Source organism: Pistacia vera, unplaced genomic scaffold, assembly GCF_008641045.1.
Source record: "Pistacia vera cultivar Batoury unplaced genomic scaffold, PisVer_v2 Contig30, whole genome shotgun sequence".
Taxonomy (NCBI): Eukaryota; Viridiplantae; Streptophyta; class Magnoliopsida; order Sapindales; family Anacardiaceae; genus Pistacia; species Pistacia vera.
The window spans coordinates 809,423-830,936 of NW_022196113.1; the positions used below are offsets into that span (position 1 = coordinate 809,423).

The 21,514-nt window shown below is 34.5% G+C and overlaps 3 protein-coding genes across 7 annotated transcripts; 1 reads left to right on the plus strand and 2 right to left on the minus strand.

Annotated features, from left to right (window-relative positions):
- Window positions 1-1,932: 1,932 nt before the first annotated feature.
- LOC116135465 (type 2 DNA topoisomerase 6 subunit B-like) lies at window positions 1,933-8,269 on the minus strand. Of its 3 annotated transcripts, none has more exons than XM_031421181.1 (12): window positions 8,209-8,269; window positions 8,007-8,115; window positions 7,623-7,694; window positions 7,474-7,500; window positions 6,995-7,103; window positions 6,841-6,916; window positions 5,776-5,796; window positions 5,309-5,501; window positions 3,999-4,174; window positions 2,975-3,168; window positions 2,714-2,843; window positions 1,933-2,330 (listed from the first exon to the last, which is right to left on the minus strand). In XM_031421181.1, the coding sequence occupies exons 1-12, from the start codon at window positions 8,242-8,244 to the stop codon at window positions 2,025-2,027; spliced, it is 1,449 nt and encodes a 482-aa protein (XP_031277041.1). In that variant the 5' UTR covers window positions 8,245-8,269; the 3' UTR covers window positions 1,933-2,024. The 3 variants fall into 3 exon arrangements, with proteins under 3 accessions (XP_031277041.1, XP_031277042.1, XP_031277040.1); XM_031421182.1 differs by having other exon boundaries at window positions 3,999-4,143; window positions 5,329-5,501; window positions 7,623-7,706; XM_031421180.1 differs by having other exon boundaries at window positions 7,623-7,706.
- Window positions 8,270-8,955: 686 nt separating this feature from the next.
- Window positions 8,956-14,455, plus strand: LOC116135457 (pantothenate kinase 1). 2 transcript variants are annotated; one of them, XM_031421167.1, is made up of 10 exons: window positions 8,956-9,225; window positions 9,339-9,509; window positions 10,344-10,390; window positions 10,821-10,937; window positions 11,401-11,520; window positions 11,633-11,727; window positions 11,821-11,914; window positions 12,073-12,204; window positions 13,274-13,386; window positions 13,911-14,455. In XM_031421167.1, exons 1-10 carry the CDS (start codon window positions 9,135-9,137, stop codon window positions 14,134-14,136), a joined length of 1,206 nt encoding a protein of 401 aa, XP_031277027.1. In that variant the 5' UTR covers window positions 8,956-9,134; the 3' UTR covers window positions 14,137-14,455. The 2 variants fall into 2 exon arrangements, with proteins under 2 accessions (XP_031277027.1, XP_031277026.1); XM_031421166.1 differs by lacking the exon at window positions 9,339-9,509 and adding an exon at window positions 9,667-9,837.
- A 283-nt stretch (window positions 14,456-14,738) lies between these two features.
- On the minus strand, window positions 14,739-19,709 carry LOC116135459. 2 transcript variants are annotated; one of them, XM_031421169.1, is made up of 7 exons: window positions 19,568-19,709; window positions 18,823-18,947; window positions 18,214-18,354; window positions 17,977-18,144; window positions 17,385-17,507; window positions 16,592-16,735; window positions 14,739-15,310 (listed from the first exon to the last, which is right to left on the minus strand). In XM_031421169.1, the coding sequence occupies exons 3-7, from the start codon at window positions 18,346-18,348 to the stop codon at window positions 14,870-14,872; spliced, it is 1,011 nt and encodes a 336-aa protein (XP_031277029.1). In that variant the 5' UTR covers window positions 18,349-18,354; window positions 18,823-18,947; window positions 19,568-19,709; the 3' UTR covers window positions 14,739-14,869. The 2 variants fall into 2 exon arrangements, with proteins under 2 accessions (XP_031277029.1, XP_031277030.1); XM_031421170.1 differs by lacking the exon at window positions 18,823-18,947 and having other exon boundaries at window positions 19,568-19,689.
- Window positions 19,710-21,514: the final 1,805 nt, after the last annotated feature.

Here is a 21,514-nt window from a genome sequence, read left to right on the forward strand (position 1 = left end):
TAATAAAATTTATTGATGCCTCCAATCTATATAACAAACTCTTAACTTTTAACAATAAGCAAAACGCATACAGTTGCCATAGCGATATCTACATAGTTAAAATAAATAAAAATATAAACAAGAAAATCTAACTCGTGTAGTTTAAATTATTTTAATTTTTAATATTTTTGCATTTAAATATAGAAATACTGATATCATACGCTAATGTTACACCGACCAACTTCATCAATAAAAGGTGAAATAACTCTACACGGGAACGGGGAATGCTAATTTAACTGTTATTGATATTTGGTCTTTTGTACGCAGTAAAATCTCTCTACAATCATAATGTTAGGATCAATTAAATTTATTATTATGAGAATGTTATAACTTGATAAAAATGTATTTATAATAATTATTTTTTTAATTAAAAAAATATTGTTTTCATTTCTTATTTTATAATTCATGTTTTAGTAGTATTAGGATTTCAATTCATTGTTTTATTATCATTAGGATAGTACGGAAATGGATATTAAAGAGTCATTGCAGGATTGAGTGATCAAATTCGAAAACTTCACTACATTAATCAAATAGATATTAATGTCTTCCTTAATCATCTAAATGAGCAACAAATTATGTATATTTTAACTGAATAAGAAATCATTATTGAAATTAGACAAGAAGAAGAAAGAGATAATCTTAAAGGTGATAGTACGGAAATACCAAAAGTTTCGTGCTAAGAAGCTCTAAACATGCTTTAGAAGTTAGAAATATTTTGACTTCAACAAGAAGTTGTCCGTGCTGACGGCTTATTATGTACTCACAAGATAAAAGATGTGGTAACAACTCTAGAGCATGAATCATTATTTTAAACAACTTTAAATAAGTATCATTGTTTTAAAAATTAGATCGGAGGGCAACCCGCTTTGATGGACGGGTCACGGTTCAACAGGTCCAACCGGTTGGATCGCCAGTTGAACCGATGGTTTGACAGGTTTAAAATCTAACAAAAACACCCCTGATAAATACCATCAGATGCTATAGGTTTGAAATCTAGCAAACACGACCTTGGCCAAATGCAAATCGGCGATTGATTGGGAGAGCAGCGGCGACACACCAGGGAGGGTAGATCGGATGAAAGGGAGGGCGAATCGGCAACTAGTAAGTAGAGGCATTGCCGGAAAATGGTAGATCGATGGTGAAAGTCAATGGTCGCGGTGGCTTTTTTTGGTGAGATAACTGGATCTTCATGAACGACGACAAGGGAGCTTGGGAGAAGGTAGATCGGTGGTTGAGAAAGCTTGTCGATGCCAGAGAAGACTGATCGACGCCGGAAAATGGAAGAAAAATCACGCGGCGAAGGTGGACGACGAAACATCATGCGACGGCTGGAGATGAAGCGTGACAGCGCTGGAGAAAGTCAAAAGGTGGTTTCCGACAGTAAGGGAAGGTGGAAGGTCGCCGGAAAAGGAGAGGTCATTGCCGATTTGCATTTGGCTAGAGGGCGTGTTTGCTAGATTTGAAATCTTCAGGGATTGATGCGTATTAATCAGGGGTGTGTTTGTTATATTTTAAACTTGAAACAATTAAAAAGAGTTACCCAACCCGGAGAAGGCCGAGTCCCGATCCGGTTTAGTTTTTAAAACAGAGATAAATATATTATTTCATCTTAAACATTTATTGTAACATAACATATATTTCTTGCAATATACATATAATTATTATTATGTAAAGACAAATTCCTTAAAACGGAACCTAAAAAAATTTCAACTTATTACAATAAAAATTCATTCTTATTTATAACTAGTTCAAGTTTAAACCAAATTTTTTTATAACTACATAGAGGTTATTCCTATAGAGAGATTCTTCTCTCTCTCTCTCTCTCTCTCTCTCTGTCTCTCTGTATATATATATATATATATATAATATACCTTGGCCTAAATCTGATGTGCTAATTCAAAGGCTATGTTGGTCCCCAAAAATCTTGAAGGATATGGAAATCTCATATAATTTTCACAAAAATTTACAGGAATGCAAAGATCCGTTTAGTAATCCAAGGAACTAAAGATATGTTCACCTTCATCATATTCCTCATCGTCAAAGTTCGGTTCCTGGAGGCAGTGATCTTCAAAAAGACAAGGTGCAATCTCTTTGCTTCTCTGGGGCTTCCTGTCATTTGTTTCTATAACTGAAATTATCTTTTCCTTAATACAGTCTTGAACAAATTCACCTTCATTATCTTGGGACTGCAAGCCAAGAAGAGAGTAGCATTCTTGTTGGAATTCTGAGTCATTAGATGTCAAGATAAGGCCAGCAATGGTTCTTGCAAGGTCAGGGGCATAACTGCGTATCTGAATTAGACAGAATTACTTCATCAGTGAATAAATGGATACCAAGAATCGTTTCTCAAGCTTGAATAAATATATTTTCAATTATAGATACAGCACGTTTGCGTGATTCGAAATACTAAAGATCCTATGAATTCATGATTGGTGGAATGATTGAGGGAGCCATAATTACTTCGAACATAAATTCAACAGCCTTCTGGAATTAAAAGCCATTTGTGTTTTAACATTAATCAGAACATTAGTTCTAGAGACTAAATTGTTTAAATAATGATCGCAGGCAAGAGAGTAATTATGTATGACAATATCAGACATTTTCCAGAAAATTTTCCTTAAGAGGCCAAACAATTGAAACTTCACAAAATGTATTTCAATTGAAAGAGGTGTACCTTAAGGGTATGTGCACTTAGAAGCATTCCTGCATTTTTCTCCTTCAAATCTTCCAGAGCAAGTTTAATAGCCCTTTTTACGAGTTTCCGATCAGGTTGAGTCTTTTGCCTAAGCAGTGGCCATTTAAACTTGACAAGGAGTCAAGGAAGACATATAGCATACACGTATATCAATGAGCAGTAGAAGTGTAGAACAATAAAAAGCATTCAGGTAAAGGCTAAGCCATACAAACGAAATGAATTATATGAAATATTGGATATTGCTTATGGTAACAGTGGAGGACCATATAAATGTGAATATGAGGAGGTAAGTTTTCCCATTCTAGCATGACGTTGCCTCCTTGATCCACAGCCCTTCGCAACACCAACCCATAACTTTTCCAGTCAATGGTAGTCAACGCACTAAGAGAGGATTGGTATATTGAACAAGGTGAGAAATCTTCAAAATACAAAACCTGAAAAACATATTGTCAGGTCTTCAAATAAATCACAGATAAATAACAGTATACATAACCAATGAGTGCAAGCATTACAGAGTGTTTCAAGTTTTATATAATCTGATTGAGTTACAATGTAAGTGAAGACAGTGTTCCAACCAAAGTACTATATCTACATGGACTAAATACATTAATGCGCTATCATTTATGGACATATAACTCAATAGCATACAAAGTAGTTCCATTTGTGTAATGACCTTCATGTCCTAATTTCTTTGATCACATTTTTTGTTATAATAGTAATCACATAAGCAAATTTCTGAAACAGATCCACACATGTTGTGGACTATATTAAACAATGACAACTTTATGATGGATTATCAATGACAAGAGCAGACATGCATATCCAAACACATGTATGGACATAAATAGTATAACACTGACACAGCATTACTGATATGTGTACTTTTAGACTTACAGATATAGACCATCCAGATTAGGAGTTCTTAAAATACTACGTGCACCTCTTTCTATAGTCTCTATGTTTGGTGTAACACAAACTCACATCATTTGGCACATTTAATGTTTGACCAAGAATTACTGATAAGAAGCAAACCATTCCTCAATTAGAAACATGGAAGGCCCAAAAGAACAACAGTTAGAATCAATTATCATAAGCTACTTTTGGCCTGTAGTATTATATATTGATGACTATATAGATGTTGCCAACCTTTATCTCATAACCCACACAATCATCCCCTTTCAGACTCATATTTGCCAAAATATATTTGAAACTAGTCCATAAATATAAAGAATGTAAAGAAGTAACACCAAGAGATTTTATGAACCTCAGTTTTAGCACTGCATGCCCTGAAGCAAGGACTTATTGTCTCAGATAATTCGCTAATTATAATTACTACTTCCATCAGCAGGCTAGGACTCTTATGACTTTCTGAGCAGCATGCTACTCCACTTCCAACCTTCAGCTGTTCCCTAAGAGACAAGGAAATGGAATTTGGACTTGCTGAGGATTTTAGGGGAGATATAACATTAGCCATGCAACATTAGGAAAAAAAAAAAAAAAAAAAAGAAAACAAAACTATTACCAGCAATTACAAAATTAACAACCAATGTTCATTAAGCCTAATTGTTTTAAGAAACGGGCATAACAACAAAAAACAAGCTGCTCCTATGTACTCAACCCATATTACTGTAAAAACATGATCATAATTCTTTAAAAACTTGTAGAAAAGAAAGTGCATATCCTAAGCTCAAAAGTGAAAGGAATGAAATGATTTGTCAGACAGTGTGAAGATGTATAAATCTCAAGCAAGAAAGGTTACTTTCAAACAGTCAAATGAAGGCTCCTCTTTATTTTTTGTTTTAATCATCATAAAGGATTTACTGCCATATTCCAACTAACTAAATGATCTCTTTGCCTAATTAATGGACAGTACTTGATAAGATTGCTCTAGCAAAGAGAAGGGAATACACCCTAAAACAATGCATATTGACAGACCTTGAACATCAAGTGAAAATGATGACAAACCATAGTGATTCAGTTGCCACATTCTATTTCCATATCAATTTCTGCAACAAGCAATGGGAATGGAATACGGGAGATGATACAACTAAAAAGAGTAGTACATGTCCCTAGATTTTTGGAAACAAAAGACCAGCCACCAAAAACTTGAGTTGGCTTGAGGAATTGTGAATTGCACGTAAGTGTCTAATAAAAGACCAGCTGACACCCAATATTTCTGTTGATGGATATCTTCAATTCGTGGTGCAACTACCCAAACGATATTTCCTGAGACAGCAGTGTTATCTGACTACGTAATTTTCTCCTTTCTATCATTCACAATTACTCTCTAACAATCTATACTCTTAGCTAGACTTTCTCCCATAAAGCTATCTTGTTTATTCCTTGTAAACTATCTCTTTAAAATCTTCAACTTGTCACCAGTGAATTGTGAGAAAATCCTCCACTATTCTTTTGTATAATGTGTTATAAATATTGAAACTGATTCAATGAAAAGTGGAGAAGTAAAATCACTCAAGCATTGATTTCTTTCTATCTAACAACTCTAAAATCAATGCAAGCTAAGTCTGAAATACAAACTGGATGACAGTAAGAATTCAAAGTAAACATACTAACTTGGAAAGCAAGATTCATACTTCCTCAGCAAACTGTTTCCACTCCTTAAAACATAGTCTTCAAAGCCTGACTTCAATCTATCAATGTTTGAGGTTGAAAAGGATAAAGGATTGCACTCATTTGCTAAAAGAACATTTTCATGTTTTGATCCAGGAACATCCCCTCGTTCTACCACCAGTTCAATTGCAACATTCTGGAAAAAGATTGACATGTTGCTATTAACTGAAATCAAAGATTAATTAAAAGCAAAAAGCCAGGAGAATATATTCTTGGGAAACGAGGGAAAGTATGATTATCAAATTTTTTAATGATTTCCTTTCCTTTCTTTTTCTTCTTTTCAAACTTCAATTTGAAGTAAACTGTCCAAAATTTCCAAAAGGTTTTTACTTTCCCTCTCTGCTGAAGCTTTCTTGAAAAAAAAAAAAAAAAAGGTCATCAGTATGGTTGGAGCCATAAATTGAACTTACAGGAGTCTTCAGAACGAGCATCTGCAAAAACAATGGAGAGTCAACTTTAGGGGAAATGGCTGGGGAATGGATATTTGTTGTAACAAACCACTTATATTATAGCAACGTATGAGACATCATATTAAAAACTTGAATAGTGAATTAACTGGAGAAATTGTAAAACTTTCATTTGGAATCAAAGATACGAATTAAACATAGAAGGAAACTGTGCATCCAGGAAAAAGCAACAAGTTGGAGATTTTTACGGAGAATTATAACGCAACTATGGAGGTTGTTAAGTCCTATTTACAATTTAGCAAATTATTTTAGCCATAAAAGTTGGTGAAAAGTCATTGTGCATTATCATTATTCTTTGACTTTGAACTCCATAACTGAAGACCTGATTAGTGGTATCAATGTAAGTAAGCATTAGCAAACACAAAACTTACCCTACAGAAAAGTGAAAACTAATAAACACAGCATCACTAGAAAACCTTCTCTATCCCATCGTATTTAGAACTATGTACAAGCAACAACAGCAATTTCTTTCTGCCTTAATTTTAAGATCAAAACAAGTCCATTTAACTGGTGTCCCATTACATGCTTAATACACTGTCTCAGCAAAATAAAACAAAAGAGGTCCAACCATCCAATATCGCAATTTACTATTTCCTTAAAATTTTAATTTGAGATATTTTCCGATTATTGGGTATTTGTTTTTCTAATTCTCTACCTAGATCAATCCTATAGCGTAATTAAACACAGATAAACTGAAACTGGTGTTGGTTTAGGTTGAACATCATGTGTACAGTAAAGAATCAATCTAATTAACACCCATCATATAAAAAGAAAGAAGTGTATGCCCAACTTGCGGGTTGCTATTATTTTAATGGCTTAAAAACTTTTTCGCAACACCAGTTTCTTAATCATTACTTGAGCTGCTTGTGAAACAAAATGACTAGTTTTAAGCTCATGAGCAATCCCATCAAGTGTGTTTAAAGTAGTCAAAAGTTACTGTTATGCAGATAAATTTGCTTGTATTAAGTGATTTGAGAAAATAAACTTTGGAGGGTCGAGCTTAACAACCTTTAGAAAGAAGCAATTGAACTCTGCCAGTAGAACATCAATGCTTTCAGAACTGGACAGATGTACCTCGGTCCCACTACAGAAAGATTCAGCAAGCAATTTAAGATAATTTTATCTAAAAATTAATAACAGAGAGTTCAAGTCAATTGCATGCCTGAATTTTGCACCGTTCTTGGGATTTGAAGGAAGCGGAATTAGCCTTCTATTAGAAATGCTTTCTTTTAGGTTTAAATGATAATGATGTATCTCATCATCACATTTATCTGCAATCTCCGGAGGAAAAAGTTAAAGCAATTTAAAAATGAGAAGCTAACCGAGAACATAAAAAGATGTAAAAAATTAAATTAAACTATAGTAGCTGAAAAACTCCGAAGCATTCATATTTTTGTTTATTTCCAAGTATTAGAATAATATATCCAAATGATTGATCTGAATAAGCATATATCCAGTACATGTTACAATAAAAATAATACGAAACACGGTAAAGCTTGGTAAATCAGCCAGTAACTGCAAGGCCTGCATGTTTGTGCACACACATATTATAAGCACATCCACTGGCGCAAAAAAAAAAAAAGAGGGGGCCAAAGTATCTATCAAATCAAAGCAGAGTTACCAAGAACTGACGGAACTTACTAGTTGTTCTGACTGAAATTAATCCATCTACAATACAATTGAAGGCGTCAAAAAAGGGGCTACATTCAAGATGTTTTAACAGCATGAAATTAAGAAATTAAACATATCATCAATGCGAATAATCATACAGCGCACAATCATTCGCTTACCCCACTTTTTGGCATCAACAAACTCCCTAGAGAAATTTAGGTGCTGAAATTCCTCCAAGCAGCTACCAATACCTGTATCTGATACTAATTTTAAAATTTAAAAACAGAAAAAAGAAAAGCGATTAATTGTTTAAACAATGTTTCAGTAAATTTTATCTTTGAAAAATGTCGTCATTCTGATCTAAAAAACCTAAAGTCCAGTCTCTACCACGAATTGAATGAACAAAGGGAAACAAACTATACGGTTTTGACTTCTTTAAACACTCAACACGGCAGGATTATCGATTCATTTTCTGAGGTTTATAGTGTAAATCACCAGAAATTGCAATAAATCATGATCCAAATTAATTCATGTACAAAAATAGAGAATGAAAAATCAGTTACTTGTAATTCCAACAGTCAAAGGATCATGAGCTGAACAACATTTAAGAACAACTGATAGTCTGCATAGATCTTCTGATACACGGCATCTTTGAAATGCAGCAGAAATTAACTGCAAAAATTTAATTTAGCCAAAAATAAGCTTGATTGAACAGATTGTATATGATAAGAAATTTGACGCTATACTGAAGATTATAAGACGTACATGTATACATAGATTTTGAACTGACGAAACCTCCATTTGTGTATATTTTGATTTTAGTTGGAAGAGAACACAAAGCTTTAAAACAACACACTCCCGCGCTCCGGCGAAAGGAATTTATAGTCTGTGTTTTGATTTAGTGACGGAGAAATGGAGTTTGGGGCTTTGGGCTAGAGTTGGAAGGCCGGGCTATGCCTTCTTTTTGACCCAACCCAATTATAATTTTAATTCTTCCTTAAAAAGTATAAAAACATATAAATAAAAACACATTATGCATATAGAGGTTTAAAATCATATGAAAAATTAGAAGTTTTTTTTTTTAATTGAATTTTAGATTTTAAAATTAAATAATCGAGTCTATGTAAGGTAGACTGATACTATAATAATGTAATAAGATTTATTGAGATACTAAATTAATATTTTTTGAATTTTTAATACAAAATTCGATTTCTATAATTGGGTATGAACAGTAATTTAATTTCATCTATAAATTAATAAGATTATTTGTGAATTACAAGGTTCCAAATTTTGTCTTCACATGTAAAATTGATGTATAATATTGTTTGCGTGGCGAATGTTGATTGTTGGGGGACGTAACCTGCAGCTGCTGCAAGTAGCAACTTACCAAACGAGATCGTGGCACAAGGCTGTTTTCGGTTGGCAGCTGCACCTGCACAGATGAATAATGAATGAAGCATCTAAATATGATTTGCATTAGTTATATAAAAACAAAGCGCGTGAGTGCGCGACCATCGCGTTTACTTCATTGCAAAATAAATAAATAAATTCAGATTTTAAGATAAGCTTCTTTTTTAACACGTTGGGTAGTGATGGGTTAGGTCTTAGGCGAAGAGCAGTCGCGTATTCCTTTTATTTAGCTCTTATAAAATCAATAAGACTTAAAAGACACCTAATTAATATCGGAAAAAATGGAAAAAACAGAGGGTGAAATTATTCGAGCAAAATTGGACTCAGACCAATCCCAAAGTCAAATATCTCATTTGGCTCTCGACATCGGAGGTGATTTTCAATTTTTACGAATATTTTCTTTAATCTGTTTGTTCTTTGTTTGTTTAATTTAATGTTTGATTAATTATCTGAGTTTTGAATTAATTGGAAATGTGTGGCTGTAGGTTCCTTAATAAAGTTGGTGTATTTTTCGAAAAATAACGGTAGTTCGGATGATGATGACGGTAATAATAAGCATCTTGTGCTTCAAGGAAGGCTTCATTTTGCGAAATTCGAAACCTGCAAAATTAATGATTGCATAGAGTTTATACGATCCAAGAAACTTCACCTTGGCGGTATTTATTTCTTCTTCTTCTTCTTCTTTTTTTTTTTTTTTTTTTTTTTTTTTTTTTTTTTTTTTTTTTNTCTTTAATCTGTTTGTTCTTTGTTTGTTTAATTTAATGTTTGATTAATTATCTGAGTTTTGAATTAATTGGAAATGTGTGGCTGTAGGTTCCTTAATAAAGTTGGTGTATTTTTCGAAAAATAACGGTAGTTCGGATGATGATGACGGTGATAATAAGCATCTTGTGCTTCAAGGAAGGCTTCATTTTGCGAAATTCGAAACCTGCAAAATTAATGATTGCATAGAGTTTATACGATCCAAGAAACTTCACTTTGGCGGTATTTATTTATTTATTTTTTTTTTTTCCCCTAAATGGTAATTACTGCAATTTGTAATGGTTTGTTTGTTTGTTTTATTTACCTCATTTTTGGGGTTTAATGAAATATGTTCATAGTAGACGCAAATGTTAAGCTTGAACAACTTAGTTGGTACTTCATTTCAAGCTCGACTACCAGTTTAAAGGTTGCCTAAGCTTAACCTTGTTCGCAATCTTAACTAGCTTTTCAGTTATTCTAAATTCACTGTTGAATCTGTGTTGGTAATTACTATGACTGACGACTTGGGCTAAAGTATCCTAGTGTTGATAAGAGAAACTGCACTGTTAAACCACTTTGGTCATCATTTGTTGTCATTTTGGATATTATAGAAGGGGAATAGAGGGTGTAACAAGTAGTCATTAGAACTAATTTCAATGGTCATTAGTAGGTGAATTCTTTGTTTTTCTTTTTGGAACTTTTTAGGTCATTTTTTCTTGTCATTTGCTTATAATTGAAGGTGCATTCAGGTGTCCGGCTTCATGATGCTCCTGCCAGTGACAAGATCCTTGTTAAGGTAAAATTATTGTGAGTTTGCTAAAGCACGATTGCAGATAAGTTTATAATTTAGATAGGAACTAGGCATTCTGTCATGAGATAACAAATTAAGTGATGAGAGAGTGTTGGATTTTGTAAACTGCACTTTGATCTAATAGTCTTTTCTTCAAAGCACAGATTTCCCTCTACATGTTCATCTTAAGGCATTTCCATATTCTTGTATTATTTGGAAAGGTCATTTTAAACTTCACAATGTAGGTTTAATTGTTTCTGAATGTAGCTTCAAGTACTAAGTTTCTGGAGCAGAAAATGTAAAAAAGAAGAAGAAAAAAAATCCAGAGAATTGATTTTTTGTGTTGGATTTTTTGTTTTTGTTATAATAAACTTGAGTTTATTATATCTAGTAGTGAGGTAAGTAAAACAATTAACTAGTTGCTATATGTGAAAAGGCCACAGGTGGTGGGGCATACAAATTTGCTGATCTCATCAAAGAAAAGCTTGGTATTATTGTTGAGAAGGAAGATGAAATGGATTGTCTTGTAGCTGGAGCAAATTTTCTGCTTAAGGTGAAATACTGGTACCACATACATATTTTGTTCCTCACAAATTGGAATCTTTCCATTCATAGCTATAGTGTGAAGTGCTTAAACAAACATAGTCTCTCGTGCTCTGATCACTGGGAGCAAATTGTTTTGGATAATTATACAAGTTTGTTTTTGTAAACCGGATTTAGATTGTTTTTTCTTTTCTTTTCTTTCCTTTTCTTTGTCGACATGTATATTATTTGGTTACCGATTATTCCTTTAATTTTTGTACATTAGAAGTATTCCTTGAAATCAAATTGGGATCTAGCAATTTGTTCATTTGATCAGAGATTAAACAAAAAACATTATTAGGCTTAAGGTTGCACTTGGCACTTCTGTCCTGAACAATGTTAAGAGTTCTCTCTTAATTGCCCTATGACATTTCTTGCATCAATCACTCTCTCCTACACATTTTTTGTTTAATTTTTTGTTGTTCCTTGAGTAGGCAGTACACCAAGAAGCTTTTACATACATGGATGGTCAGAAGGAATTTGTGCATATTGACATCAATGATTTGTACCCTTATCTTCTTGTCAATATTGGCTCCGGTGTTAGCATGATCAAGGTATTGTTGTTATTTTATGAACTTTAGACAATCTAGGATCAAATAAATAAGGCTACCTTTTTTTGAAAAAAAAAAAAAAAATTGATTGATTGCCAGTCCTATGCTTATATAGGTGGATGGTGATGGCAAGTTTGAGCGAATTAGTGGAACAAGTGTTGGTGGTGGTACCTTTTGGGGTTTAGGAAGGCTGTTAACAAAATGCAAGAGGTAATTGCTTCTTTTCTTATCTTTAGTTTTTTTTTTTTTTTTTTTTCTTTTATGGGTTTTCACTATAGGGAAACAAATGTATTTTCTGATCAGTTTTGATGAGTTGCTGGAGTTAAGTCGTGAGGGAAACAACAGAGTTATAGACATGCTTGTCGGGGATATATATGGTGGAGTAGATTATTCAAAGGTATGAAAAAGTCCTTCTTTGCTTATGTTAACATCTTTAAAGATTTTTTAGTAGTGGAGGTCCTAATTTTAATCCACATTGATGACAACTTGCCATTTACTACATTGATTTTCCACCATAAAATGCTGAAGTTCTTTGTAACCTTTTAATGATGACAGATTGGTCTTTTATCAACAGCCATTGCTTCTAGCTTTGGTAAGGCAATTTCTGATAATAAAGAGCTGGAAGATTACAAACCTGAAGATGTAGCACGGTCACTTTTGAGATTGATTTCAAATAATATTGGGCAGGTCAGTTGCAATGACACAGTCTGCTTTCATGGAGCACTCAGCAATATACTTGTGAAGCAGTGATTGCATTTGCAAGTGTGCTTCATGGACAAACAAAGATTAATATTTTGTCGCATTAATACTTAAGAGACCCTTCAGCCCAGTTCTATACCACAATTGGTCACACTCCTGGGTAACCTAGTGCTCATTAATCATTGTCACACGCATGGTCAGCAAAGTACAACTGACAACCATACGAGTGAAGTTACATTAATATAAACTTGGATTGTGAAGGATCATAGATCTTTGCTTTTATAGATATAGAAAATATGCACATCTATTTCACCCCAATTCTCAGAAACTGAGAAGACAATCCAGGACACTGTTTAATTAAGAATGGTAATGCAGATAGTAAATTTTCAATGTCTTGGATAGCAAAAGTTTCATGAAACCTTGTTTCTCTTGGTAATATCTATTAATCATATTGTGAGGCTTCAAGTCTTCTTTTATCTGCTTCATTTATGTTCCATTGGCAATTCCTTGTTTTTGAGGTGCTTCTTCTAAAAAAATGAAAGGGTGTTATCTTTTTCTTTCAAGATTTAGAAAATTCCTTGTTTTTCAGGTGCTTCTTCTAAAAAAACGAAAGGGTGTTATCTTTTTCTTTCAAGATTTAGAAAATTCCTTGTTTTTCAGGTGCTTCTTCTAAAAAAACGAAAGGGTGTTATCTTTTTCTGTCAAGATTTAGAAACTATAATTTCATATTGAATTTTGTCTCTACAACATACAGGTTGTAATAGTACATGTAGTATTTTGGATTTCTGATATTATCCTTACTGGTGAGGCTCACTAGGTACATTCGACCTAACTGATTTTTGTGGCTATGTTGTGCTAATTACTTGCTGAATCAGGAAAGACTTATTTGGATCCATTGGGATGTACTTTGTTATGATTTCTCTGTCCAGAGTAAAATTGAGAATGTGTATTATTATGTTTGCTTTAATAGTTGATCTAGGTCTAAGATTTTCCATTGTGCATATCATTATCTTATCTAATTCTATCAGAAAATGACATTTGGCTTCTCTGTTCCCAGATTGCTTACTTGAATGCTCTACAATTTGGGCTCAAGCGGATATTTTTTGCTGGATTTTTTATTCGGGGTCATGCATATACCATGGACACAATTTCTGTCGGTGTTCATTTCTGGTAATTATTGGACTTGGTACTGACTATTGGTTTCCCCGTCCTGCAAGTTTTTGACTGAGTGTTCTGAAACTACTCAAGCTGTTGCTTCAAATCAAGATAATGAACAAATTCCATTCTAAATCTGATAATATTTTGAGGCACAAATTCATCCTTAGGAATGTTGCAAACACCAGAAAGAAAGAAAAGGCTACTTATTGAAGAACTGGCTCCAATTGAATTATTAAATTACCAGCATTCAGCTGACCTGGTAGTAAAAAGTAACCATTTCTTGAAGTTTAACAGTCATATTCTGCATGCAACCAAAAACTATTCAGTTATCTGTTGACATAATTGAACGAAGTTAAATTTCTATCTAGGTGGTTGTGTTGATATTCTCTTCCTATATATCTCCATGGTCTCTGGTCCAAAATGCGTTGGAACTTGCTTAATTTCTGCCTGCTTGGTTTTTGTTTCTTCAGCATCCATTTTCTCCCGTAGCCTTCACATAATATACATTCTCATCATGTCCATACATCCTTTTTCAGGTCTAAAGGTGAGGCAAAAGCAATGTTCTTGCGGCATGAGGGTTTTCTCGGATCATTGGGTGCATTCATGAGCTATGATAAGCACGGTCTTGATGACTTATCAACCCATCAGTTAGTGCAAAGATTTCCAGTCAGCGGAACCAACGCAGGAGAAAAGATTTGTTGCCCTCTAGTTGGGGATTTGAACGACAATGATAGTATAGAATGTGGTGTCTACGCAGCGTAGCAACTGAAGCTTTTCCCTTTCGGACTTGCATAGGATGTGGCATACCAAACCTGGCAATTCTTTCATGGTAGCCTGCGTGCTAACCATGCAACTTAAAAAGTCAAGAGATGTAAAATGTAACATAGTTGAATATCTACAGGACCAATAAATTAAGTGCTTAACAAGGCGCATTTCAAGTAAAAAAATGTTGGTCATACAAACAACGTCGTGTAAGTTGTAACATTACCGTTTAGGTCTTTAAAGTTTTTTAACATGTCATACTTTTGTAACTGATCGATTAATAAAACCAATCTATTATGATGAGAGCGAATGTGTTAAATCTCTTCGTCTTCATTTTCTGGGATTGCCCTGCAAAGTTCATAGTTTACTCAATTCATTTCAGGTTTGTAATATTAAGTTGTCGACTTATTGATCATGCATAATGATCTTAGAGAGGCGTTTTTACTTTTTTACCCAACTTGAACTTGGCTAGAGTAATTGGGTAAAAAGACTGGCTTAAATTGCATATACAAAGGTAACGGATGCCTCAACATTTTGTTATCGTAAATTAACCATGTTTTGTCAGACTTTAAATGAGAAATTGGAAATTATACAAATGGTGCTGTGAAGTGTAACAACAGACTTATTATTAAGAACATTGGTATCATTGGAAATGGATGTTTGTATAAAATACAATAAAATATAGATGAGATCTAAGAATGGAAACTAATTAAATTATTCTCATTCATCACTCTTACCACCTTTTATGATGTTGCTTTGCATTTCTCCTGCGAAGTGCCCATCTTTCTTTAATATCGGATATTTGATCAATTTGCCCGACATAATTTACTCCCCGGCATATTTGAAGCTTTTCAATGGAGCTTTCGGTGTCGTGACCTTCCCTAATTCTGGCAGCTTCTACAAGCAGATCTTGTATCAGCATCTCAGTGGTCTTGGCGGTAATTCCCCTCAGATACCACGAAATGGGAGGAGGTGGAACAATGGCAGGCTGAATCAGTTGCTCCAAGCTCACTCTTGATGCGATTCTTCCTTTCCCTCCTGTACATGAATTATAGTCTGCCCATGTTTTAGGCTTAAATGGACTGCACAGTTTTTCATCCACAAATAAAGGTTCTACTCTCCAACAGCCTTCAAATTTTTTCATGAACCCTGTTTTCAGTTGCTTAAACTTCATCTGCCAAACAGTCGTCAAAATCAAGTAAATTAAGAAAGCAATAATTAAATGGCGAAAAAACCATAAAGAGAATTGAACATGAAATCATAGAGTAGTGCATCAGCCTTGTATATGGTAGTGTACATCAGAATGATGCCTGACCATCACAAGGACAAAAACAAGGTAAAATTTATTGCCAGCTTGCTGATAAAGCAACTGCCTGAAAGTTAGTAAACAAATACACTGAACCTTTCTTTTGTTTATGAAAATTATACAAGACAATCCTCTGTTATTTGAAATGACAGACCTCAGATAAATTATCTATGTACTAAAAAAAAATCATACTAAGATTTCGACCTCTGCATGTAATATATGATGTTAAATAGAGAACTGAATTTGCAGCAGAAGCCGCAAAAGGGAAGAGACATGCCCTCAATAATATAGTTGGAAAATGTTTCAAAGGTATTTGTTAGACCAGTAAAACATAGCAAAGAAAAACAACAAGAGTAGATCCTTACTGAGTGATCTTTCCTGTTCTGCTCCACCAAAACGTGAACTGCAATGGTCCCCGACCACCAAAGGAATTTCCATATAGCTGCTTGTTCCAATTCAACCACCTGTCTGTGCCCCTCATCAACCAAAACATTTCTGGATAGAACCTCCTGAAAGAGGCACTTAACTTGTCATGTCAAATTAGAGTCTCATTAAGACAGCATGTATGATGTCAACACAAGACAAATTGTTAAGGGCTTGTATCATGATCCGGACCTCATATCTTGAAAACAATTTCTTATAAAAAAAACCATGTGTGATGATGATAGAACCCCTTCCAATATTCAACCAANAATATTAAATGGCGAAAAAACCATAAAGAGAATTGAACATGAAATCATAGAGTAGTGCATTAGCCTTGTATATGGTAGTGTACATCAGAATGATGCCTGACCATCACAAGGACAACAAGAAGGTAAAATTTATTGCCAGTTTGCTCATAAAGCAACTGCCTGAAAGTTAGTAAACAAATACACTGAACCTTTCTGGTGTTTATGAAAATTATACGAGACAATCCTCTGTTATTTGAAATGACAGACCTCAGATAAATTATCTATGTACTAAAAAAAAATCATACTAAGATTTCGACCTCTGCATGTAATATATGATGTTAAATAGAGAACTGAATTTGCAGCAGAAGCCGCAAAAGGGAAGAGACATGCCCTCAATAATATAGTTGGAAAATGTTTCAAAGGTATTTGTTAGACCAGTAAAATATACCAAAGATAAAAAACAAGAGTAGATCCTTACTGAGTGATCTTTCCTGTTCTGCTCCACCAAAACGTGAACTGCAATGGTCCCTGACCACCAAAGGAATTTCCATATAGCTGCTTGTTCCAATTCAACCACCTGTCTGTGCCCCTCATCAACCAAAACATTTCTGGATATAACCTCCTGAAAGAGGCACTTAACTTGTCATGTCAAATTAGAGTCTCATTAAGACAGTATGTATGATGTCAACACAAGACAAATTGTTAAGAGCTTGTATCATGATCCGGACCTCATATCTTGAAAACAATTTCTTATAAAAAAAACCATGTGTGATAATGATAGAACCCCTTCCAATATTCAACCAATCAATGAAACAGTAAGAACACCACAGCCAAGAAACAAGAAAAGATGATGGAATTCTCTATTGATATTTAGCAACACAGATAACAACAGCAACAAAAATAACCCAAAAGGAATCAGCACAGCAATCAATAGAACAACAAGACTCAAAACAAGAAAAATAATGCTAGACTTTTGAGGGCTAGCTCCTCCCCCTGTTTTTCCTATTTTCTTCTCTGTGTAAAACCAGTCTGCTCTCTCTCTATAACTGAATTTCTTTGCTGTCCCAACCAACAATCGCCACCTGTTCCAACCTAAAATCATCCTTAACATACTACTACTATTGGAAACTTCCTGCCAGCTTCCTTTCTATCCACTATTTGCTACCTTATTTCTCCTTTCCTACACCCGCATCATCCTGGTCTCATCATATAACATATTTCAGCGATAACTCATGTCTGAAAGAATTAGAGGACAATAAGATATTGCATACCTTAATATTCTTGAAAACCCTCTTATTATCTGGATCAGTCACAATATTATATACAGCATCTGGGGGCAATCCAACATTGACCTTTGCATTGAGGTTACAAAGAGAACCTTTTGGAACACTAACCTGTCAAGAGTGACATTAGTATCCAAATTTTTGTAACACCAAGGACCTAAGGATAGATATCCTGGAAAGCTATGAACTGCATTAGATGATCCAAGCAAAAGAATACAGACATCGACTAAAGTTAGGACTGTTGAAAATCTCATTTCTGGATAAAGATTCCTCTTTGATTAATTGAAAGATAATAGTAAGTGGTTACATATACATCAGATACATCATGTGACAAGCGTAAGGAGCAAACAGTACCTGATGTATACTAATACAGGAAATGATTTTGTGACCAAACATAAAGTTAGGTTAGAAACAAAAATTTTATTGGTATAACCTAAAAGATCTCTTATCAACTTAAATTGAAACTAATCCACATTGGACATAAAACAAGTTAAGGCATCTCAGCCTTAACCATGACACCACCATAGAAAACCAACTCTCATTAAGAAAAGGATTTTTTTTCTACTTAATTTTTCCTCACCTTAACTTCTGGAGGTTGATCAACCCATGAAGGATTTTCTCTCCAAGCTTGCAATTGTCTCTCCAAATCAATCTCTACGGTTGTAGATGACCATTCCTTCCCCATTCTCAAGACAGAGTTCATCAAGTTTACTCCTTCATTATCTTTTGCCAACCTCTTAAGTCGTGCCTGCAACAAGGTCTTTACTTTTTATTCCTTAAAACTCCAATGTAAAATTGATATCCACTATACACTGACCTTAAGACTATCATGAAGTTTGTGAGGCAGCTGCACAAAAAATGTAGAAATTGCTGGATCAAACACTTTGGTACTCCTGTTTCTCTTGCTATTATAACCATCCATATTTGTTTTGGTCAATTCCGTCTCAGCCATTAGAACCTGAAACTTTCGTAAATGTTAATTTTTTTGACGTTTAAAAGATATATTGTTCTTCTTGCATACATTTTGTTGTACCATGGATCACTGGATAACCATACCCAATATGAAAGATTCTTCTTTTAGTTAGACAATAAATTGCTGAAATTTACAGTTTTTAGTAGAGCAGATACATGACAGAGGGTAGAGATCAAAGCTAAAATGCACCATATGTCTAAACCAGTTTAAAATAAATTTGTATTTGCCTTTTCAAAATCAAATATGGGAGGTAAATAATTTGGGATATGATATTTGTGATCATATTCTTGGTGAGAGTTCAGTATAACCCCTCCTAAAACCTCTATTTCTTTCAGATCTCTTAATGCAACTGGAGGATAGAAGTCAATATAAATGAATGTAGGTGTAAGAATTCTGACTACCGGAATTATCATGATAGCAGAGGTAATATAGGTAATATGGTTTGAAAATTACCTTGCATAGAGCAATGCATCTCTGAAAATGGAAGTTCTTAATCTATTTTCCAACCTGACTTGTCACAACTCTAGATCTGAACTTGGAAACTCGAAAAGCAATCGTTTCCTTGCTATGCTAGCTGTCTGGAACAAACCAAGCACACCAGAAAATCACTAATGTCTTATCCACTTACTACACCAAGTTATGCATCGTTTCACATCATGCAGAGTCTTTAAACCCTTACAGGGAGCCTTACACTGATCAATCAATGATCAGAAACCAAAATCCTCGGAGTAACCAAACCAATTAAATTCCATAACAATCAAATTCTAGTGACAAAATAAGCTAACCTAGAGCTCAGAAATATATGAAGGGGCGAAACTACCAAATGATACCAGAACTTAAAGCTATAGCCTGACATGGATTTCTATCTCAAGAACACCGTCCACCGAGACACAAGCAACACATAATCACCAATTTACATCCCAAATTACACAACCCAGATAGAAATTCGTTATTATTACGTGCAGCAAAATTAAGTGTGCTATTTCAAAACAGATCAAGAACAAGCATTACCCACATAAATTACTTCGAAGAAATGATTAAAAGAAAGAAAGAAAGAAAAAGGAAAAATAACCACAAGCACAAAGATCCCATTATTTTTACAAACAAAAGAACCCAAAACAAAGGCAAAGCTACAATAACGGCATAAACTATATTAAATGCTAAAAAGGAAGAATTATACCGAAAAAGATTCACTTACAGATTGGATCTGAAGCCAGTAAAGAATCTATGTTGCTAATAACATTGAACCAGAACTTTGAGTTGGGAATGGAGAATTCAGATTGAAACTTACCTCTCTATATTTCATTTTGTTTGTTTGTTGTATATATTTATTTTTTATCGTAAACAGTGATACACATGTTTACGAAAGTACAGGAGTAAGTTCAGCTAAACAGTGGTTTAATCTTCTAATTGAAAGCCAGTAATTCAAGGAAGACGTGATCCAATTTCTAATTGTTACTGTTATTACTAGTGAGTTTAAGTCTAAATAACGTGATATTATGAAACCGTGGATTTGTGGCCAATATATCTCCATCATTTAATCCCAATTGTCCAGTTCTCACTTCCCACACTCCACAGCCATCATTTTTGAATATGGGTCAATCTCCAGATCCACTCTCTGTTCACTGTACCAAACCATAACCAAAGTAAAAATAAAATAGATTGATTAGATTGTTTAGTTTAAAAACAATTTATCTGAAACCAAACTGAACTCTTTTAATTGGTTTTGCTGATTTGATTTACTGAATACTAATGTGAACATTTTACCTCGCATATCGAATTGTTGATTTCCTTTTATAAGAAAACTGTTCATTCGATTCAAATGCATTGAAACTTTTACCATACAGAGTCAAAGGTTCATGAAATTCGATTTAATAATTAAGTTATTCACTTATTAAGTTATCCAGCTAGAGTTACCATTGAGTAAAAAAAAAATTATGCGCAGGACTCCCATTAATCATTGTTGATACTTGATTTTGAAACCAACTACTCTCACGTGTAAAGCGTTAATCAGACTTAGAAATCACACGTAATATGAGAATATGAATTGAAATAACGGATGAGAAGCAATATTTAAAGTAGTTTGGATACTCAAAAGCGAATCCTACATCCACTGCTATTGTATTAATAAAAAGGGAAAATCAGGTTGCGTGCAGTGAGCTGAGTTACAGTTTAAAGAGAATACAAAGAGAGAGAGAGAGAGAGTAAGCTGTTTTAGAGTAAGTTTAGCTAATCCCGCAAATGAGAGAGAATGTCTCTATTTATAGTGGGGGAGTCCAAAGAAATGATTACAAATACCGCAAGTGGGTAGGTGCCGTGCAAATCCTTTTTTGCGTCCTATTGGTTACTTGCCTGAGGGATTTCCTCAATTTGCATAGGGTTTGGACACGTGGGTGATCTCTAACCGCTTGCAAGCTTGGCACTCATCTACTGCGTTGACAAGAACCATTTCCCATGAGTCAGGCGCGACGTGGCTGCCCCTGGACGACACAAAACCTTCTTGAGCCTTGATTGACGCTTGTTGACTAGGTTCCATGTCAACCCTAACTTTTCAAGCATAACAGAAGTCCCCCAGTTTTTAAGGTTTAGGGATCGAACCTTGAGAACATCATAATTATGCCACGACTTAACATGTCCTAAATGACGCTTGGTCAAGCTGACCGGGCTGCAAGGAGATCGCAGCACACATCTCTACGAGCGACCTGAGATGGTCTTCTTTCACAAAGTCGATGACCTGGATTAGACCTTATTCAGTGCCGTACCAATGTGCTTCAAATCTCAATTGAGGTTCCCGACCTGATAGTACTTAGCAAATTTTTACCAAAGACAAGGAATCACATTGTCCCGTGACCGATACTCAACAAAGAGTGTTCTATCCCAACGACCTCTTCAGATGTTATCCGTTGCGCTTGACAGCTAATCCATTAATAAAATAACCTTTATTCTGACAGACGTGTCCTGCACGCAATAAGTGCCAACCATGCGCATTAAATGCAAGCCATGCTGAAACGACATTCTTTATCAGGGCATTAAATGCGAATGAAGGCGCATTTAATATGGAGAGAGAATCGAGCCATCGCTTGGTTATTTCAATAGAGAGAAGCGACGATTGAATTTCTCGAAGTGTGGCGGTTACTCCTTCTCG